This window comes from Micropterus salmoides, unplaced genomic scaffold, assembly GCF_014851395.1.
Source record: "Micropterus salmoides isolate LMB-PRFRI ecotype aquatic unplaced genomic scaffold, ASM1485139v1 Ms_hic_scaffold_20, whole genome shotgun sequence".
Lineage (NCBI taxonomy): Eukaryota > Metazoa > Chordata > Actinopteri > Centrarchiformes > Centrarchidae > Micropterus > Micropterus salmoides.
Window position 1 is genome coordinate 345,330 of NW_024041151.1, and position 20,518 is coordinate 365,847.

General features: G+C 50.6%; 2 protein-coding genes across 2 annotated transcripts in view; one reads left to right on the forward strand and one right to left on the reverse strand.

Moving 5' to 3' along the window:
* Nucleotides 1–20,518, reverse strand: part of LOC119914074 (WD repeat-containing protein 36-like) — an 83,925-nt gene that overhangs the window by 39,918 nt on the left and 23,489 nt on the right.
* Nucleotides 4,810–19,990, forward strand: slc31a1 (solute carrier family 31 member 1). The gene is made up of 6 exons (XM_038733079.1): nt 4,810–4,999; nt 9,880–9,922; nt 13,532–13,698; nt 13,849–13,921; nt 16,258–16,426; nt 18,341–19,990. The coding sequence occupies exons 3-6, from the start codon at nt 13,534–13,536 to the stop codon at nt 18,540–18,542; spliced, it is 609 nt and encodes a 202-aa protein (XP_038589007.1). The 5' UTR covers nt 4,810–4,999; nt 9,880–9,922; nt 13,532–13,533; the 3' UTR covers nt 18,543–19,990.

Below are 20,518 nucleotides of genomic sequence, written 5' to 3' on the forward strand. Positions count from 1 at the left end.
CTCTCGCCCTCTCTCTCTCTCTGGCGGGTCTCTCGCCCTCTCTCTCTCTCTCGCCCTCTCTCTCTGGCGGGTCTCGCCCTCTCTCTCTCGCCCCCTCTCTCCTCGCTCTCTCTCTGGCGGGTGTCTCGCCCTCTCTCTCTCGCCCTCTCTCTCTCGCCCTCTCTCTCTCTCGGCGGTGTCTCGCCCTCCTCTCTCTCCCCTCTCTCTCTCTGACACGCTCTCTCTCGCCCTCTGCAGGTAAGAACCGGCGTCTGAAGCAGGCGAAGGAGGAAGCCCAGGCGGAGATCGAACATACCGCCTGCAGAGAGAGAAAGAGTTCAAGACCAAGGAGGCGCGGTACGTCACATGACACCTGCTGATGCTGCTGTTTGTTAAAAACATTTGTTTATTTATCTTCCTGATGTCTCTGTGTCCCGCCCCCACCCGCCCAGGCCCTCGGTTCCCATGGCAACAGCGCAGTGGAGGTGGACCGCGACACCGCCGAGCGGATGGGTCGTATCCAGCCAGTTACCGTGGTAACCGGGAGGCGGTGCTAGGCGAACTGCTGCGGCGCGTCTGCGACATCCAGCCGGAGTTTCACGCTAACTACCGCGTGGCCGGCTGAGGGGGCGGGGCCAGATCTGAGAGGGCGGGGCAAACAGAGGAGACCATGGACGTTAGCAACATTAGCAAAACAAAGAAGTAATGCTCCCAGAGAATTAGTCCTTTTATTTTAGGTCCTACTTCCTGTTTGGCTGCTCCGAACAAAGACCTCGTTAATAAGTGTTGTTACCGTGTCGATGTTAACGAAGTATTTATATATAGTGATATTTCCTGAATCTAACAAAATAAAAGTCTTTCTACTTCTCTGTGAGGAAAAATCAGGCAATCAGCTGTCGGTAAAATAAATTATAAACTAAATGAAATCAGATTTAACAGCCGATTTTTTCTCTAAACTCTCTCCTCCAATCAGGACGCACAAATCTGTCTTGGCTCTCTAAGGTGATTGGCCGGAAAAAGTAGAAAGGCTTTTATTGTGAAAATTTTCTGCATTTCCACTGTTTTTTTGTTTGTTTCCTCTGTGTGAACATGTGACTTCCTGTTAATGTTTGTAAAGTGATGATGAATAACAGAAAATAATAAACTGGATGTTGATTGGCTGAAACTGTGTAATGCTGCTCTGTGATTGGCTGAGCTAAAGACCAGCAGAGGGCGTTGTGTTGTTGACCTTGAGAGGGTTTTAAAGGTCCTTGAAGTTCTCCAGAGGGGCCTTGAGGCGTCCTGGAAAGATCTGAAGAGAAACAAATGATCAGAGTTAATGAGGCTGCTGATACTTTACTCCGGTACTGCTCTGAAGTATACATTTGATGTACATGTACTTCACTTGAGTATTTTCTGGTTCTTTTTCAGCTGTGGCTCAGGAGGTAGAGCGGGTTGGCCGTTAATCGGAAGGTCGGCGGTTCAATCCCGGCTCCTCCGGGCTTCATGTCGAAGTGTCCTTGGGCAGGATACTGAACCCTGAATTTCCCCTGGAGGCTGTTCAGTGTTTGAGCTCAGTGAGTGAATGTGTGTGATGTAGTGTAAAAGCGCTGTGAGCGGTCGAAAAGACTCTGACAGCTGACAGGATGATGAGACTGACGAGGGAAACGACAGCTTTGCTGCTTTTCCTTATGATTCTCTTTATTTTAAAACTGCTTTGTCAAAGAGTTTCACTTTTTAACCTGAAACTGAGAGACGACGTCTTGTTAGTCCCTCTGTCCCTGTGAGGCCCCTGAGACCCTGAACTGCTCCAAACCTACCTGAAGCCCTCAGACAGCTGGAGGATGGTTCTCTGGAGACGAAGGCAGGCAGCCCAGCCTGAAGAGGATCTTGGTCTTACCCAACTGGTATTTGTCCTGGTGCTGAAAGAAGACCGGAGCTCAGGGGCAGAACGGTGATCAAGAGGAGCCCAAACCAGCCAGGTGCTGTTCTCTGCCCCGTCCACAGGAGGGCACTGCAGGGTGCTCAAACCTCTTCCCATCACCACCTGTTCTCCATTCAGCTGTTCCACAACCACAGCTGCCGACAGGAAGAACAACAACTGCCAGCTCCAGACCCAGTGGGCACGGAGACTTTTAGACCCAAGTGGTCCGCAGCCCAGAGACGCCGTAACCAGAGGATCTGGATCCACCGACTGGGACCCAAGGAGGGGACAGCTGATGGCCTGTCTGGACCCTTGTGGTCTCCCATCAGTCAGAGTGCATTCAGGTCTAAGTCTTCATGAAACACACGGTACCCGTGAAGAAGAAACTAAGTGTAACTCATCTGCCTCTTCAGCAGATCCCGTAGGAAATCCAGTTTTAGTTGTTTTATTGGATATACATGTTGTCCCTCTCAGTCACCACCCCCGCCACCGAGCTGGCCTTCTTCTCCAGCTCGCCGAGTCCCCCCCCCCCCCCAGCTCAGATGACGCTGGCCCCTACAGACTGGTAGCACATCTGCAGCAGCCTGGTGCTCACGCTGAAGGAGACTCCTCAGCCTGCAGAGGCCTCGCTGCCGTCCACGATGTTCTGCTCGTTCCGGAGTCGAAGCAGAAGTCAACAGAACCGGCCCTTTCCTCACGTTCTGCTCCTCATGCATTTACTTTTATTTATTACAGTGAAATCCCTGAAATCACTCGCAGTGGGCGGGGCTATCTGGAGGTTATTTAAGTTATTTTTTAAGGCTGAAATCGGTCCGGGTTAATCAGAAGTTGTTATATTTATTAGAAAACTAGTTTCAGAAGTGAGCTTCAGTTCCTGATGACAGTAATGACCCAGATGGTCCTGAGAAAAAGGATCTATAGCTGATGCTTCAACAGAGACCTCGCTCCGTCCTCACTGATTATGTCCATGTTCACCTTAAGGATGGATTAATGACGACCATGAAACGAGGCCCTTCGGTACCTAAACCTGGTTCAGATAGGAGACGCACTGAGAACCTGAGACAGGTGGATTACAGATTATTAACACAAACTCTTGCTGATCGGCAGAAAGACAGAAGACACAACAACATCAGGCGGGTTCTTCATTTAAACATTTTTAAAAAACCTGTTGGCAGAATATCAAGGCAGCATGAGGAGGATTTCAGATGCGACGCATTAAGACATGCGACACATCAGTTAGCTAAACTTCAAATGTGCCTTCAGGATGTTAAAACCTGGATGATCTGTAATTTTCTAATGTTAAACTCAGATAAAACTGAAGTTATTGTTCTGGGGCCTAAGCACCTCCGTGACGCATTATCTAAAGATATAGTTTCCCTGGATGGCATCGCCTTGGCCTCCAGCACCACTGTGAGGAACCTTGGAGTTATCTTTGATCAGGACATGTCGTTTAAGTCTCACATTAAGCAAATTTCAAGGACCGCCTTTTTTCACCTACGTAATATTGTGAAAATCAGGAACATCCTGTCTAAAAATGATGCAGAAAAACTAGTCCATGCATTTTTTACTTCTAGGCTGGATTACTGCAATTCCTTATTATCAGGCTGCTCGAAAAAGTCCATTAAGACTCTTCAGCTGATCCAGAATGCTGCAGCACGTGTTCTGACAGGAACCAGGAAAAGAGATCATATTTCTCCTGTTTTAACTTCTTTGCATTGGCTTCCAGTAAAATCCAGAACATAATTTAAAATCATTCTTCTTACCTACAAAGCTCTTAATGGTCAGGCACCATCTTATCTTAAAGAGCTCATAGTACCTTACTACCCCACCAGAGCACTGCGCTCCCAGAATGCAGGGTTACTTGTGGTTCCTAGAGTCTCCAAAAGTAGACTAGGAGCCAGAGCGTTCAGCTATCAAGCTCCTCTCCTGTGGAACCAGGTTCCAGTTTGGGTTCAGGAGGCAGACACCATCTCCACATTTAAGAGTAGGCTTAAGACTTTCCTCTTTGATAAAGCTTATAGTTAGGGCTGGCTCAGGTGAGTCCTGAACCATCCCTTAGTTATGCTGCTATAGGCCTAGACTGCCGGGGGATTTCCCATGATGCACTGAGCTCCTCTCTCCTCTACTTTCTCTCCCTCTGTATGCAACCTTATCCCATTATTGCATGTTACTAACACAACGTCTCCCCTTTCTGGTAGTCTTGTGCTTGTCTCTCTCCTCTCTCCTATCACTTCCTGCAGGTTTTCTGGCTCTGGAGCTGTGGAGTCTGGATCTGTGGCTGCGGGTCACCTGCTGCCCCCGTGTTCCTGCTCGACACCCTCTACTGCAACGACTATTGTTGCTAGTCTTATTGTTATTATTGTTATTATTACCATTAACACTACTATAATATCTGTACCATTTTTCATTTAGTCTATAGCAACATCACCTTTACTGTCTGTACCTCTGTGTGGATATTGTGTAGGCTGCTCTCTCTCTCTCTCTCTCTCTCTCTCTCTGAGAGACCTGACCTGGAAAAAGTCCAGGTCAAAGCACCAACTTGAGTTCTGGAGTTCCACCATCGGTCTCTTTCCGGACGTCATGAGTGTTGATGAATAAAGTTTTCAGTCCTCTGAGCTTCGCAGTTTTTTGTCCATACTTTGCACCCAGTTTCCTCATGAAGACAGGGAAGAAAGGCTTAAATTAACACCTGTGGATGTTTTGTGCTTTGTGTTGAAACTTAATCCTTTTATCCTCCCTGAAATCACAAACACCAAACAGAAACATCCGGGATGAGGTGAGCCGATGAACACGCGCTGATCACATGACTCTTCACTACAAACCACGCTTACGTGGCTCCAATAAGACCCCGCCTCTCACCTCAGCCCTCGTCTCTTATTGGTCCAACTGGGACTCGCGTTTCCCTGGCCCGCCTCTTCTTGGCTCTCTTTGTGCTGCGTAAACACGTGATGACGCAAGGGGGGCACGGAAGCGGCGGACGCTGAGGAGAAGTTGAAGAAAACCACCGACTTTCTTCTTGTTTCTTCTTCTGTTTGATCTGCTCACGAGCTTTTTCGTGTCGTGTTTTGGGGCCAGAACGGAGGACAGGACGAAGAAGAGTTCACGGGGGATTTCCAGGTGAGCTCGCGACCTGTTTCTGTAACTCGGCCAGTGACCTCTGCTGCTAACGCTAGCACACCGTCTGCTACCAGACCGAACTCCATAGAGAAATGTTCGAGTTTAAGGCTTATGACCTGACCGAACTCCATAGAGAAATGATGCAATTTAAGGCAAAGCCAAGAGTGTGCGGGGTTCGAACCTGTGGCAGTCTGAGAACAGAACGAGTCTTCACCTCCTCTGTAGGACCCGGTTTGCTGCACAGGCAGAAGTTGGGAAGAAGTTATCTGGAAATGAATTGCACAAACAGAGATTGGTGTGCGCCGATTTACAGGAGGGCTCGTGCGCTGTCAGGGCATCGTGGAGTTAAAGTCCGCCGCGTGCACGCGCGTGCCCACGAGGAAGGCAGCATTGACCTGCACGGTTTTTCTACGGAATCTGGTGACGTGTGACAGCTTCATGGGAGAGGAGTAGGGAAAGTGTCAGTTTCCCTGGTAAAGCAAATACCTGCAGGGATAAAGAGGTGGGAGGAGCATCTGAGGACAGTGAAGACCACAGACAGAACAGGGGACCACGTGTCCAAACACAGTCCAGACATCGAACCATAGAACCGGTCTCCTGTTCTGGTTTGGAAGTCCAGGATTTCACAGAACAGGACTCTGTTAGTGAGGACGAGGCCGCTAACCCTAAAGAGAGTGTTGACGTTGTAACCGCCGCAAGCTGAACCAACAAAGAGGGGAGGCCCCCCCACAGAGACCGAGCGGGAGCTCAGGAGCCTCAGGCTGTCTGCAGCAGTGTGCTTCTGTCAAAGACCAGGACCCGTATTTATCAAGCTTCAGAGGACGCTGCTTAGAGCCGGCGTCAGACTGTCTCGCCTCCAAGCTTAAAAGTTATCGTGTCAGACCTGAGGGCCCCGCCCACACTGCTGGGTTCTGGTTTACGACGAGACCTTCTGCTACGTCTGCTCCTCCCGTCCAGACTCCAACGGAGAAGTTTGGAAACGCTGCCGTTCGGCGCTCTGATTGGCTCTCAGGCGGTGCTGACAGAGTTTTAGATTTAGTATTTTATTAAAATATTCTGTGTGAATAACTCTTCTACGCTCGTACTCTGCATGTCGCCGTATTTACTTTGCATCGACTCCCAGTCTGTTTCCCGCCGCCACCGCCGCTTTTACCTCCCTTGTTACATTCAGTCCCAGCTCGTTATTGGTCCACGCCTGCTTCCTGTTTACACCGGCCCGCTGCACCTGAACACCCACTACCTGTTTTCAGCTCTGATTGGCTGCTGTGGACGGAGATCGTATCCATTTTAAAACGCAGTAGTGTGGGCGGGGCCTGAGAGCTGATTCTCGACACTTTGCTGCGCCCTAATGGTGTAGGCGAGGACCAATCACTGAGGAGAAGAATATTCTCAGATGAATTCACACTCAGGTTGTGAGGTCGTGAGGTCGCAGCCTCCTGATGCGTGAGGGCGCAGCCTCCTGACGCGTGAGGTTGTGAGGTCGCAGCCTCCTGATGCGTGAGGTCGCAGCCTCCTGATGCGTGAGGGCGCAGCCTCCTGACGCGTGAGGTCGTGAGGTTGTGAGGTCGCAGCCTCCTGATGCGTGAGGGCGCAGCCTCCTGACGCGTGAGGTTGTGAGGTCGCAGCCTCCTGATGCGTGAGGTCGCAGCCTCCTGACAGGCGAGGGCGTGAGGTTGTGAGGTCGCAGCCTCCTGACAGGCGAGGGCGTGAGGTTGTGAGGTCGCAGCCTCCTGATGCGTGAGGTCGCAGCCTCCTGACAGACGAGGGTGTGAGGTCGTGAGGTCGCAGCCTCCTGACAGACGAGGGTGTGAGGGCGTGAGGTCGTGAGGTCGCAGCCTCCTGATGCGTGAGGTCGCAGCCTCCTGATGCGTGAGGTCGCAGCCTCCTGACGCGGGAGGTCGTGAGGGCGTGAGGTCGCAGCCTCCTGATGCGTGAGGTCGTGAGGTTGTGAGGTCGCAGCCTCCTGATGCGTGAGGTCAAGAGGGCGTGAGGGCGCAGCCTCCTGACGCAGGAGGTTGTGAGGGCGTGAGGGCGCAGCCTCCTGACGCAGGAGGTTGTGAGGGCGTGAGGTCGTAGCCTCCTGACGCGTGAGGGCGTGAGGTCGTAGCCTCCTGACGCGTGAGGGCGTGAGGTCGCAGCCTCCTGATAGGCGAGGGTGTGAGGGCGTGAGGTCGCAGCCTCCTGATAGGCGAGGGTGTGAGGTCGTGAGGTCGCAGCCTCCTGACAGGCGAGGGTGTGAGGTCGTGAGGTCGCAGCCTCCTGATAGGCGAGGGTGTGAGGTCGTGAGGTCGCAGCCTCCTGATAGGCGAGGGTGTGAGGTCGCAGCCTCCTGATAGGCGAGGGTGTGAGGTCGCAGCCTCCTGATAGGCGAGGGTGTGAGGTCGTGAGGTCGCAGCCTCCTGATAGGCGAGGGTGTGAGGTCGCAGCCTCCTGATAGGCGAGGGTGTGAGGTCGCAGCCTCCTGACAGGCGAGGGTGTGAGGTCGTGAGGTCGCAGCCTCCTGATAGGCGAGGGTGTGAGGTCATGAGGTCGTGAGGTCGCAGCCTCCTGACAGGCGAGGGTGTGAGGGCGTGAGGTCGCAGCCTCCTGATAGGCGAGGTTGTGAGGTCATGAGGTCGTGAGGTCGTGAGGTCGCAGCCTCCTGATAGGCGAGGTTGTGAGGTCATGAGGTCGTGAGGTCGCAGCCTCCTGATAGGCGAGGTTGTGAGGTCGTGAGGTCGCAGCCTCCTGATAGGCGAGGGTGTGAGGTCATGAGGTCGTGAGGTTGTGAGGTCGCAGCCTCCTGATAGGCGAGGTTGTGAGGTCATGAGGTCGTGAGGTCGTGAGGTCGCAGCCTCCTGATAGGCGAGGGTGTGAGGTCGTGAGGTCGCAGCCTCCTGACAGGCGAGGGTGTGAGGTTGTGAGGTCATGAGGTCGTGAGGTCGCAGCCTCCTGACAGGCGAGGGTGTGAGGTTGTGAGGTCATGAGGTCGTGAGGTCGTGAGGTTGTGAGGTCGCAGCCTCCTGATAGGCGAGGGTGTGAGGTCGTGAGGTCGCAGCCTCCTGACAGGCGAGGGTGTGAGGTCATGAGGTCGTGAGGTCGCAGCCTCCTGACAGGCGAGGGTGTGAGGTCGTGAGGTCGCAGCCTCCTGATAGGCGAGGGTGTGAGGTCATGAGGTCGTGAGGTCGCAGCCTCCTGACAGGCGAGGGTGTGAGGTCGTGAGGTCGCAGCCTCCTGATAGGCGAGGGTGTGAGGTCATGAGGTCGTGAGGTTGTGAGGTCGCAGCCTCCTGATAGGCGAGGGTGTGAGGTCATGAGGTCGTGAGGTTGTGAGGTCGCAGCCTCCTGATAGGCGAGGGTGTGAGGTCGTGAGGTCGCAGCCTCCTGACAGGCGAGGGTGTGAGGTTGTGAGGTCATGAGGTCGTGAGGTCGCAGCCTCCTGACAGGCGAGGGTGTGAGGTTGTGAGGTCATGAGGTCGTGAGGTCGTGAGGTTGTGAGGTCGCAGCCTCCTGATAGGCGAGGGTGTGAGGTCGTGAGGTCGCAGCCTCCTGACAGGCGAGGGTGTGAGGTTGTGAGGTCATGAGGTCGTGAGGTCGCAGCCTCCTGACAGGCGAGGGTGTGAGGTTGTGAGGTCATGAGGTCGTGAGGTCGCAGCCTCCTGACAGGCGAGGGTGTGAGGTTGTGAGGTCATGAGGGCGTGAGGTCGCAGCCTCCTGATAGGCGAGGTTGTGAGGTCATGAGGTTGTGAGGTCGTGAGGTCGCAGCCTCCTGATAGGCGAGGTTGTGAGGTCGTGAGGTCGCAGCCTCCTGACAGGCGAGGGTGTGAGGTCGTGAGGTCGCAGCCTCCTGATAGGCGAGGTTGTGAGGTCATGAGGTCGTGAGGTCGTGAGGTCGCAGCCTCCTGACAGGCGAGGGTGTGAGGTCGTGAGGTCGCAGCCTCCTGACAGGCGAGGGTGTGAGGTCATGAGGTCGTGAGGTCGTGAGGTCGCAGCCTCCTGATAGGCGAGGTTGTGAGGTCATGAGGTCGTGAGGTCGTGAGGTCGCAGCCTCCTGACAGGCGAGGGTGTGAGGTCGTGAGGTCGCAGCCTCCTGATAGGCGAGGTTGTGAGGTCATGAGGTCGTGAGGTCGTGAGGTCGTGAGGTCGCAGCCTCCTGATAGGCGAGGTTGTGAGGTCGTGAGGTCGCAGCCTCCTGACAGGCGAGGTTGTGAGGTCGTGAGGTCGCAGCCTCCTGATAGGCGAGGTTGTGAGGTCGTGAGGTTGTGAGGTCGCAGCCTCCTGATAGGCGAGGTTGTGAGGTCGTGAGGTCGTGAGGTTGTGAGGTCGCAGCCTCCTGATAGGCGAGGTTGTGAGGTCGTGAGGTCGCAGGTACTCTGTGTACAGTTTAAAGGTCTGTCTGGAGATAGGAGGTTTTATTGTGTTTGTCAGCACGTACACCTGTCAGAACCATAAAAGTACTTTGTGTTTTAAAGTACTACAGTACACTCAGCGGTACACACGGAGCAGACGGGGGCATGCTGGCGTGTTGGGTGGTGGAACAGCTCGTCGTCATAGAAACGGATCACATGCTTGTGGTCGTCAACTCGCAGACCACAGCCGGAGACGAGCATCTGACATTAACAGTTACATTTTCGTGACTCGTGATTCATGGCGAGCGCACGTTGAGGTTGACCCGTGGCGTTCCAGGTGATTGACAGGGACAGACTGCAGGTGTGCAGATGGATAATGATTAAACTGATGTGACAGGTGAGCTGCAGGTGTGGAAACGGCTTTCCATTGGCTGAGTTGGGACACAGCTGATTGGCTGTCTGACAGTTATGTGTTTTATTGCCTGAAGTTTGTTTCAACTGTTATCACTTTTTATTGGCTGCTGATCTCTCTCTCTCTCTCTCTCTCTCTCAGACAGTCTTCAGTGCTCGGTCGCCCCTCGCCGTCTCCTCTCCAGGTAAGCGATTCTCCGTTTCTCTCTAAGAAATGAACTTTACCTGGATTCAGTGTCAGGTGAGTACTCGCTGTGCTGACAGGGCTGAGATCGGCCAATCAGAGCGCAGGAATGGAGCCGGTGAAAGTTTCAAAGACCCAAAAAGAAGCGCTTTGAGTGTTTCTGTCTCGTCTGTGAGATGGCGGTGAAGCTAGCTTAAAGTGCACGCGTATTCCAGCCTTTACGGTAAGTGAAGCGGCGCAGAGCGAGCTGCCAGGCAGGTCAGAGACTTTATCCTGTCAGGATGAGAGTCCTGCCTGAAGAGCGGCTGCGAAGTCTTCATGTTACAACATTATTTATCAAACCGGGTCGGACAGGATGGATTCAGCGCGACAAGGAAACACATGTGGCAACATCCGGTTTTCAAAATAAGGCGTCTGTACAGGATGGAAATAAGATTAACTGGATTATATTCACAGAAAGTATAAAACATATTACATGTGTCCATTAAAAGGAAACGGGCTCATGTAATTTACTTTACCGCCCCCCCCCCCCCCAGTCTGTGCACATCCTGCAGGAAACACTGAGGGAAAAGCTCATTGTGTTTAAGGCTGTTCAGCGTTGGCTTCACGTTTCAGACCGGAAGCTTCCCGCTCGATTAAAACTCTGCTTGATGATGTCTGGGAGCAAAGTGACGGAGCAGTGAGGCGTTCAGGGACAGCGGGGCCCTGCAGCGCCCCCCTGAGGCTGGAGGCTTCACCACCTTCAGCCTTTTTTCTGTGAAACCATAAAACAGGTGGAGTTTGTCCTGAAGGTGTTCGGACCAAAGGTCCTGTTGTTATCTACTTTATGTCAGCGTGTCCCAACATGAGGCTCGGGGCCTCCTAAAGGGCACAGTATAAATCTGCTGAGATGATGATGATGATGATAAGGAGGAGGACGTGTCTGCTGCACGCAGTCTGCTTTAATAGCAGTAGAAATAAACACGTGTTGCTGCTCGAACTCAACAGATTTCTGGAAAACACTTCCTCCGTCAGCAGGACGTTTCATCGGGTCGCTGAAAACGTTTTTCACAGCTGCAGGTGGAGGAGTTTGTTAATGAACCAGCTTTACCTGGACCGGGCTTTTAATATGGCGCAGTGGATGAGACACATGGCTCTGGTGTTAGAGACCCGGGTTCAGTCCCCCACTGTGATCTAAGTAGAGTCTACAGCCGTTTTCATGCGGTGTGGTTTCCTGGGAGTATTAATGCGGCGGCTCGTTGCGCTGCGCTGCGTTGTTATCAGGGGTCTTGTTAATAAAGCTTTATTGAATTTAAATTACAGAGTGGGCGAGAGACATTATAAATACAGAGAGAGAGAGTAACTCAAAGTGATGCTGACTCGTCCAAACAGACAACAGGAAGTTAAGTGTTGCCGACGGCGACCACTGACCTTCCTGTTAATGTCGCACTGATCTAATTGGCTGAAGGCAGACGGCATCTCGCAGCGCTCCCATTGGCTCGCCCTGCCTGTTGTAGCCTCGGGGCCTGAGAGCCAATCAGATTACGGCGGGGCGTCTGCTCAATGATGTCAGAAGTTACGGTCATCAGGCGTTCAGTGTGTCTCTCTCTCTGGTGGAGTCAGCATCGCTCTGAGGGAAGAAGCGGCGGGAAGGTAAGAGAGAGAGAGCGCTCGCAGTGTCTCTCGCCCACCTTTCAGTTTTTTATCCTCATTTAAGATGTGAAATTAGACTTTTGTCTGAAAATGGAAGATAACCTGCTAGATGCTAGCGTGCTAATACCAACAACCAACATGACGCCAAACGATCAGACGCCGTAACAGCTGATCAGATGGGCTGTTTTAAAAAACCCAGAAGAAACCAGAGAGACGCTGCAGAACCCTCCGACAATCTTTAGCTCTGCTCAAAACAGAAGGCAGCTGCCTCGCCGCCTCCTCGCCTCGCTCCCTCCTCGCCGCCTCCTCGCCTCGCTCCCTCCTCGCCGCCTCCTCGCCTCGCTCCCTCCTCGCCGCCTCCTCGCCTCGCTCCCTCCTCGCCGCCTCCTCGCCTCGCTCTCGCCTCGCTCCCTCCTCGCCGCCTCCTCGCCTCGCTCCCTCCTCGCCGCCTCCTCGCCTCGCTCCCTCCTCGCCGCCTCCTCGCCTCGCTCTCGCCTCGCTCTCGCCTCGCCGCCTCCTCGCCTCCCTCCCTCCTCGCCGCCTCCTCGCCTCGCTCCCTCCTCGCTCCCTCCTCGCCGCCTCCTCGCCTCGCTCCCTCCTCGCTCCCTCCTCGCCGCCTCCTCGCCTCGCTCCTCCTCGCCGCCTCCTCGCCTCGCTCCCTCCTCGCCGCCTCCTCGCCTCGCTCCCTCCTCGCCGCCTCCTCGCCTCGCTCTCGCCTCGCTCCCTCCTCGCCGCCTCCTCGCCTCGCTCCCTCCTCGCCGCCTCCTCGCCTCGCTCCCTCCTCGCCGCCTCCTCGCCTCGCTCCCTCCTCGCCGCCTCCTCGCCTCGCTCCCTCCTCGCCTCGCTCCCTCCTCACCGCCTCGCTCCCTCCCTCCTCGCCTCCCTCCCTCCTCGCCGCCTCCTCGCCTCGCTCCCTCCTCGCTCCCTCCTCGCCTCCCTCCCTCCTCACCGCCTCGCTCCCTCCTCGCCTCGCTCGCTCCGTCCTCACCGCCTCACTCCCTCCCTCCTCGCCTCGCTCGCTCCCTCCTCGCCTCCCTCCCTCCTCGCCTCGCTCCCTCCTCGCCGCCTCCTCGCCTCGCTCTCGCCTCGCTCCCTCCTCGCCGCCTCCTCGCCTCGCTCCCTCCTCGCCGCCTCCTCGCCTCGCTCCCTCCTCGCCGCCTCCTCACCTCGCTCCCTCCTCGCCGCCTCCTCGCCTCGCTCCCTCCTCGCCGCCTCGCTCCCTCCTCGCCTCGCTCCCTCCTCGCCGCCTCCTCGCCTCGCTCCCTCCTCGCCGCCTCCTCGCCTCGCTCTCGCCTCGCTCCCTCCTCGCCGCCTCGCTCCCTCCTCGCCGCCTCCTCGCCTCGCTCCCTCCTCGCCGCCTCCTCGCCTCGCTCTCGCCTCGCTCCCTCCTCGCCGCCTCCTCGCCTCGCTCCCTCCTCGCCGCCTCCTCGCCTCGCTCCCTCCTCGCCGCCTCCTCACCTCGCTCCCTCCTCGCCGCCTCCTCGCCTCGCTCCCTCCTCGCCGCCTCGCTCCCTCCTCGCCTCGCTCCCTCCTCACCGCCTCGCTCCCTCCCTCCTCGCCTCGCTCGCTCCCTCCTCACCGCCTCGCTCGCTCCCTCCTCACCGCCTCGCTCGCTCCCTCCTCACCGCCTCGCTCGCTCCCTCCTCGCCTCGCTCCCTCCTCGCCTCGCTCCCTCCTCACCGCCTCGCTCCCTCCTCACCACCTCGCTCCCTCCCTCCTCGCCTCCCTCCTCGCCTCGATCGCTCCCTGCAGTGCCCAGTGATAGCTGCCTCTACGTCCATGTTAACTGCTAATTCAGATACGACCGTTTGACTAAATGTGACCACAAACAAAAACTCTCTGACTGCATGGCAACATCAGACTTCCTGTTTACATCCTCCCAAAGCATTATGGGAACTGTAGGATTTCCCCTTCTAAATAGAAGTCTGACAAAGAATAATCAGTGATTAAACCTATGAACTTATTTTTTTTTCTGCAGCGATGGATCACACAAACCACATGAACCACATGGACCACATGAACCACATGAACCACACCACGGGGGGCACCCACCCCCATCACACCATGGCCCCTCCCACCACAGGACATGACCACGGAGGAGGTGGAGGAGGAGACGATGGGAACCATGGAGGACATGGGGGGATGGTAAGGGGCGGGGCTTATCACTTCTACATGCTAATAAGACAATAGCTTCAAGGTTAACTCTCACATAATAAAGTCATGTGATGTTAGCATGCTAGCATGAGATAGCCACATACGGTGTGGAGCTAACGTGCTAATGTTGTGGTTGCCTAGGCGATGACCTTCTACTTTGGCTACAACAACGTGGAGCTGCTGTTCACCGGCCTGCTCATCAACTCACCCGGAGGTCGGTTCATCGTTTATACCTTTTAGATGCTTTGTTAGGCTGTTAAACATTTATTCCTTAATAGTTACTGCTCGCTATTTAAAAGCTTCTAGTACTTATTCATTAGTGACTAGTGGCTATTCCATCAGTGACGGGTGGCTATTCCAGATTAGTGACGGGTGGCTGTTCCAGATTAGTGATTAGTGACGGGTGGCTGTTCCAGATTAGTGATTAGTGACGGGTGGCTGTTCCAGATTAGTGACGGGTGGCTGTTCCAGATTAGTGACGGGTGGCTGTTCCAGATTAGTGACGGGTGGCTGTTCCATCATTATGCCATCAGTGACTAGGGACTATTCCAGATTAGTGACGGGTGGCTGTTCCAGATTAGTGATTAGTGACGGGTGGCTGTTCCAGATTAGTAACGGGTGGCTGTTCCAGATTAGTGACGGGTGGCTGTTCCAGATTAGTGACGGGTGGCTGTTCCAGATTAGTGACGGGTGGCTGTTCCATCATTATGCCATCAGTGACTAGTGACTATTCCAGATTAGTGACGGGTGGCTGTTCCAGATTAGTGACGGGTGGCTGTTCCATCATTATGCCATCAGTGACGGGTGACTATTCCAGATTAGTGACGGGTGGCTGTTCCAGATTAGTGACGGGTGGCTGTTCCAGATTAGTGACGGGTGGCTGTTCCAGATTAGTGACGGGTGGCTGTTCCAGATTAGTGACGGGTGGCTATTCCAGATTAGTGATTAGTGACGGGTGGCTGTTCCAGATTAGTGACGGGTGGCTGTTCCAGATTAGTGACGGGTGACTGTTCCATCATTATGCCATCAGTGACTAGTGACTATTCCAGATTAGTGACGGGTGGCTATTCCAGATTAGTGACGGGTGGCTGTTCCCTCAGTGAGTAGTACTTATTCATCAGTGACTAGTGACTATTCCAGATTAGCGACGGGTGGCTATTCCAGATTAGCGACGGGTGGCTATTCCAGATTAGTGACTAGTGGCTATTCCCTCAGTGAGTAGTACTTATTCTGTCAGGATCGCTGGGTGCGCAAAGCAGGAGTGAGCCCAAACGCATGACACTGAGAGCTGAGATTGAGTTCCAGGTTTTATTTATCCCAAGCACGACAACAGGCATGAACAGAACTCACAAGTACAGGAACTGGTACATCCAAAAGGTAACCGGTAACAACACGACATCCGACAGGACAGGACTGACACGAGACAATGACCGGACCGGGAATGAACAGAAACACCAGACATTTATACACAGTGATTAATGAGCAGGGCGGGAGCAACACAGGTGACAGGGATCAGGGTTAACGAGGCAGAGAGACAGAAGGGAAAACAGAGACTAGCAGGCAGGCAGATTACTGAGGGGGGAAAAGACAAAACACAAGAAACCCAGACACGCTCAGGACAGGATCGTGACATATTCATCAGTGACTAGTGGCTATTCCCTCAGTGAGTAGTACTTTTTCATCAGTGACTAGTGACTATTCCAGATTAGTGGCGGGTGGCTATTCCAGATTAGTGATGGGGGGCTATTCCAGATTAGTGACTAGTGGCGATTCCAGATTAGTGACTAGTGGCTATTCCAGATTAGCGACGGGTGGCTATTCCAGATTAGTGACTAGTGGCTATTCCAGATTAGCGACGGGTGGCTATTCCAGATTAGTGACTAACTTTTGCAGATTAGTGACTAATTGCACATTTTTGTCATTAAAGTCTATTTGGCTCTGCAGTTCGGATATCAACTACTCATTAATTACTAGTAACTTACTGAATAGTTATTAGCAATCATTTCGATTTTACTAGTATCTATTATTTAGATATTAGTGATTATTTTGTAGTTACTATTAACTATTCCATTCTTACTAGTAATAATTAAAATGTTACTATCAACAAGCCCTTTTACTAGTAACCCCCCAAAAAATGTACTAGTAAGAGTGAAAATGTTACTAGTATCTTTTGGAATAGTTCTTAGTGACTAATGAATAGGCACTAGTATGTAAATAATTCAGACTAGTAAAATGGAAATAGTTACTAGTAACTAATGTATAGGTGATATCTAAACTGTCGAGCCCCATTGATTTCAATGGCAAAAATGTGCAGTTAGTTACTATTAACTAAAAATAAAGTATTAGTATCTGATCAATTGTTACTAGTGAAGTAAAATAATTTAGTAAGACTGCAATAGTTACTAGTAACTAATAAGTGCTAGTAGCTTTTAAATAGAGAGTAGTACGTTTGAAGGAATAAATGTTAAAACGGCTTGTTGTAGTTTTGTGTCCCGTCTCACTCGTTGTCATCGTTAACCCCTCCCCCTCCTCCTCCTCTCGGCCAATCAGAGATGGTCGGGGCGTGTATCGGCGTCTTCCTGTTGGCGGTCCTGTACGAGGGGTTAAAGATGGGTCGTGAAGTGCTGCTGCGTCGCAGTCAGGTTAACGTACGCTACAACTCCATGCCGCTCCCAGGGGCCGATGGGACGGTGCTGATGGAGACGCACAAGACGGTCGGGTAGGTGGCTAATGCTAATGCTAACAACGACACGTGCACAACAGGAAGTGATTAGATGATTAGTAAATACTAATGATGAATGAAAGCCAACAAGGTAAACTCTGGGCTCTGATACATGCAGAAGTTTTGTCTTGTATCCGCTGCAGATACTTCAAATGTGCATTTTCACCTGGGATTAAAACCATTTTCAACTGTAGAACAAAAAGTATAAACTCATAATTAAGTAAAGTAATGAATAAATATAAAACTGGGCGATGTTTGACTTAGATTTCACAAAGTAATACACAAATGTTTAAAATTATATTATTTTGATATTAAAATAAACATTAGAAACAGAAATGTAAATATTTAATCTTACCGAATCAAGACGGCATTAAATTACGAAATAAAAATAACATAAATTATTTAAAATGTTTAAAAGTTCATAAGAATTTAAATTAAAGCTGCACCACTTTTCTAATATAATAGAAACACATTTCACACAAATATATATATATATTTAACAAAATGACTGAGAAGTCATAGGAAAATTATAAAAAATAGTATTTACTCGATAAAATAATTAGTTTTCAAAATTGATTATAGATCATTTCTGTGAAAAACTACTTGACTACAAAATTAAAAACTACCTAAACTAAACAATAAAAAAAAAACTGATTAAATTTGATCATTTTCTGCATTTGAACATTAAGGATCGAAATCAAGGGAATTTATTTCATGAAGTAAATGTCTGAGGTTTCAGACTTAATAAAAAATGAAAATGAAGTTAAAAACAGCAACGTTTAAAGTTACTAAATAAACTAAATCAAATTACACATTTTCAATCAATAGAAAAAACATCCACCAATATAAAGCAATGAAAAATCTATTAACTATAAATGCTGATTAATACAGAGCTGCTCTCGACCAGCCGAGCTCGGCTGTCAATGTGACGTAAATGTGATGTGTTCGGAGGGGGCGGAGCTTCCTGTTGGACTAAAGTCCCGCCTCTCCGGACTCTCTCTCAGGTAACTGTAGAGTTCTGGTCGTGGTCCCTGGTTCTGGTCCTGGTCCTGGTTCTGCACCTGCTCTGTTGAGACTCTCAGACTGTCCAGGGCCAAAACGGATGAATGGTCCGTTCTGATGATGAATAATTGATGAGCATCAGCAGCTTCTGATTGGAGTGTCTATAATAATCCTCGTCAGAACTGAAATAAACGTCTTTTACAATCTGACGTCTTTCAGTTTCAAAATCCATAACAGAAAGTTTAAATTCAGCGTTCAGGATTTTACTTTTTGTCCATCTGTGTAACAATGAAAACACTAAGCAGGACTTTGTTTGTTCCACCAAAATCCAGACATCTTTGAAACTTTTTAAAAAAGAGAAAATAAACGTCAGACGGGGGACTTTCTGTTCTGCTCCCTCTCTGTCCTGCAGGTGGCGCTCTACTTTGTTAAGCTGTGTTCACTGTGTGTGGAGGAGGCTAAACAGGCTAACACTGAGGCTAATGCTAACATTAACTGTGACACAATGTAATTAAAAACTAATCAAATATTATATGGATGTAAAGAGATAATGCTAATGCTAACTCTGCTAAGTGCATTACATTTTCCTATGTTAGCTATAATGCTAATGCAACAGCGTGTATATGTAAACATGTTGCAATGCTAACACCAACAACACAATGAAAACTAATGCTAACATTGCTACAAATTCGTTTAGCCTCACGGTACAATTATTAGCTTGATTACTGTTAGCGTACCTAACTGTTAGCATTATTTGTTCTGTGACGACACACTTTATTATTCATTCCAGCTACATTATACTCTGTTTATATTGATTAAAGTGTCTTTATGAGTAATAGTGCTAATGCTAAACGTAAAGCTAACATTAGCATCATGTAAAATGCTAACCACCTCCTCTCGTCCTCGCAGGCAGCGGATGCTAAGCCCCGCCCACTTCCTGCAGACCCTGTTGCACATCGTTCAGGTGGTCGTCAGCTATTTCCTGATGCTCATCTTCATGACCTACAACGCCTACCTCTGCATCGCCGTGGCAGCCGGCGCCGGCATGGGTTACTTCCTGTTCAGCTGGCGGAAGGCGGTGGTCGTCGACATCACCGAGCACTGCCATTAGCCAAGCGTGCTAGTTAGCATCGCGTCGGGAGGTTTGATTTCTGCTGATCACAATCAAGAAAACTCTAACACTTAGACTCTGTGTTAGCACGCTAGCCGACCTGGAACTACAAATGTAGTTCATAAAACGAGACACTAAACTACAGATGTCGCTAACATGCACACTAACGTCTGAAGTTAGCGATCAATAAATCCTCGTTTTGCAGAAAATGACAATTAATGTTTTTGTGTTTTGTGAACTCCTGCCGGTGAGCGAGCCAGCCAATCACAGCTCGGATCACCCTCAGAGGTTTCTGATTGGCCAAATCACATCTCACGTTTTTTTAGTGCCATGACAACTGGAAGGTTAGTGCCAGCTGCTACTAGCAAAAATGTTAGCATACGTAGCTCACCCACGCTTTTAGTTAGCATCGTTAGCAGCTCGTTAGAAGAGCGACCAATCGTAAACCTGTATTTAAACATTTATTTAGAAGATAATATATTCGGTCGTAGATGTTTCACATTAAAATAACACTTTAGAAACAGATTCTGCATTTATTAAATAAATATGGTCGACGTGAATCAGCTGACGAGCCGCTTCATCAATTAAAGATCTTTAGATTTTACTGAACGTATGAAATATGACGTTTACATGTTTCTCTTTAAAATAAAGAAATCAGCTCCTGTGAACATCGAATCTTCCAAAAAAGTATTAATTTTTATAAAAATGGTTTTCAAAAGTTTCAAAATAAAGGTGTTCAGAACGTCTTTTTTTCCTGTTGGAGAACTCCTATTGGTCCGTGAGCCGGCCAATCAGAGCTCTGATGTTTCACAGAACATTAGATTGTAATTATGCGATCATGAAACCTGGAGACGCTTCTAAATGAACCCGTTTATATTTTGAGATCAGCTGTTTCCTGTTGCCGACGTCGGCCTTAAACCCGACACCTGCTGCCTTAACGTGGCCGGCGAGCGTCCTGCTGACTCTAGAGGCCAGTCTTTGAACACGTCGGCGTGGAGGCGCCGCCGGTTTCACTTCAGGACAACTTGAAATCTCTCGTGTCTTTGTGTATCTGTGCGAGGAGCCAGCGACAGATCTGATGTCAGGAGGCATCTGATTGGCTCCTGATGTCAGATCTGATGTCTACAGATGTGATTTATTGTGATTATTGGTTTTGTTGTTTTTAAAGATTCACTCTGTGAGGTAGGCGGAGTTTACGAACCGGACCAATCAGGTTGCAGGGACAGATTTCAGTTACTGGACATTTTATAGCCGAAACTGTTGAGTGACGGTGAAGGAAAGCGTCTGTGTTGGACGTCCTGTCCGTGTGAATCTGATCGTCTCTGATGAAGAATGAAGTCGAGTCTTGATGTCTGAAGGAAACTGTTTTAGCAGAATAAATGTTTTAAATGTCACAAATGCTGTAATCGTTGAAAAAAACACAGAATAAAGTTTATGAAGAAACTCGACGTCTCTTCGCCTTCATAGAGGAAATTACAGGAAACTGATCTACGGAGGCCCTGAAGGGTCAGTGTGAGACAGGCTGAGCTGGATTATCATTATATATGTGTGTATATATATGGACAAACGTATTGGGATGCAGCTTGAAACCTGTTGTGTATAAATGAATTGCAACAGAAACTATTCAGGCTTACAGACGTTCTGTCGTTTCTAATCACTCAAATAACTCCTGTTGTTGTTATTAAAGTACAAGAGACACGAACTGCCGTTAATGTCCAGAAGCACAGACTGTTTTTATATCCAGACAGTGATCGGGAGAAAGCAGCGTGCCGGTGTGGATCAGGTCCACTTCATTTAACCAGACCAGGGACCAGCAGCCCACAGATCCCGGTGCAGGCCGTTTAATGAAAGAACATCAGGTAGATCAGCCAGCGGGAGTCACTGTTATTTAAAGAGACAGGAAACAAATAAAGACGAACATTTCCTTCCTTTGCTTTACACAGTCAGACTCAACAAACGCATAAAAACAGACACAC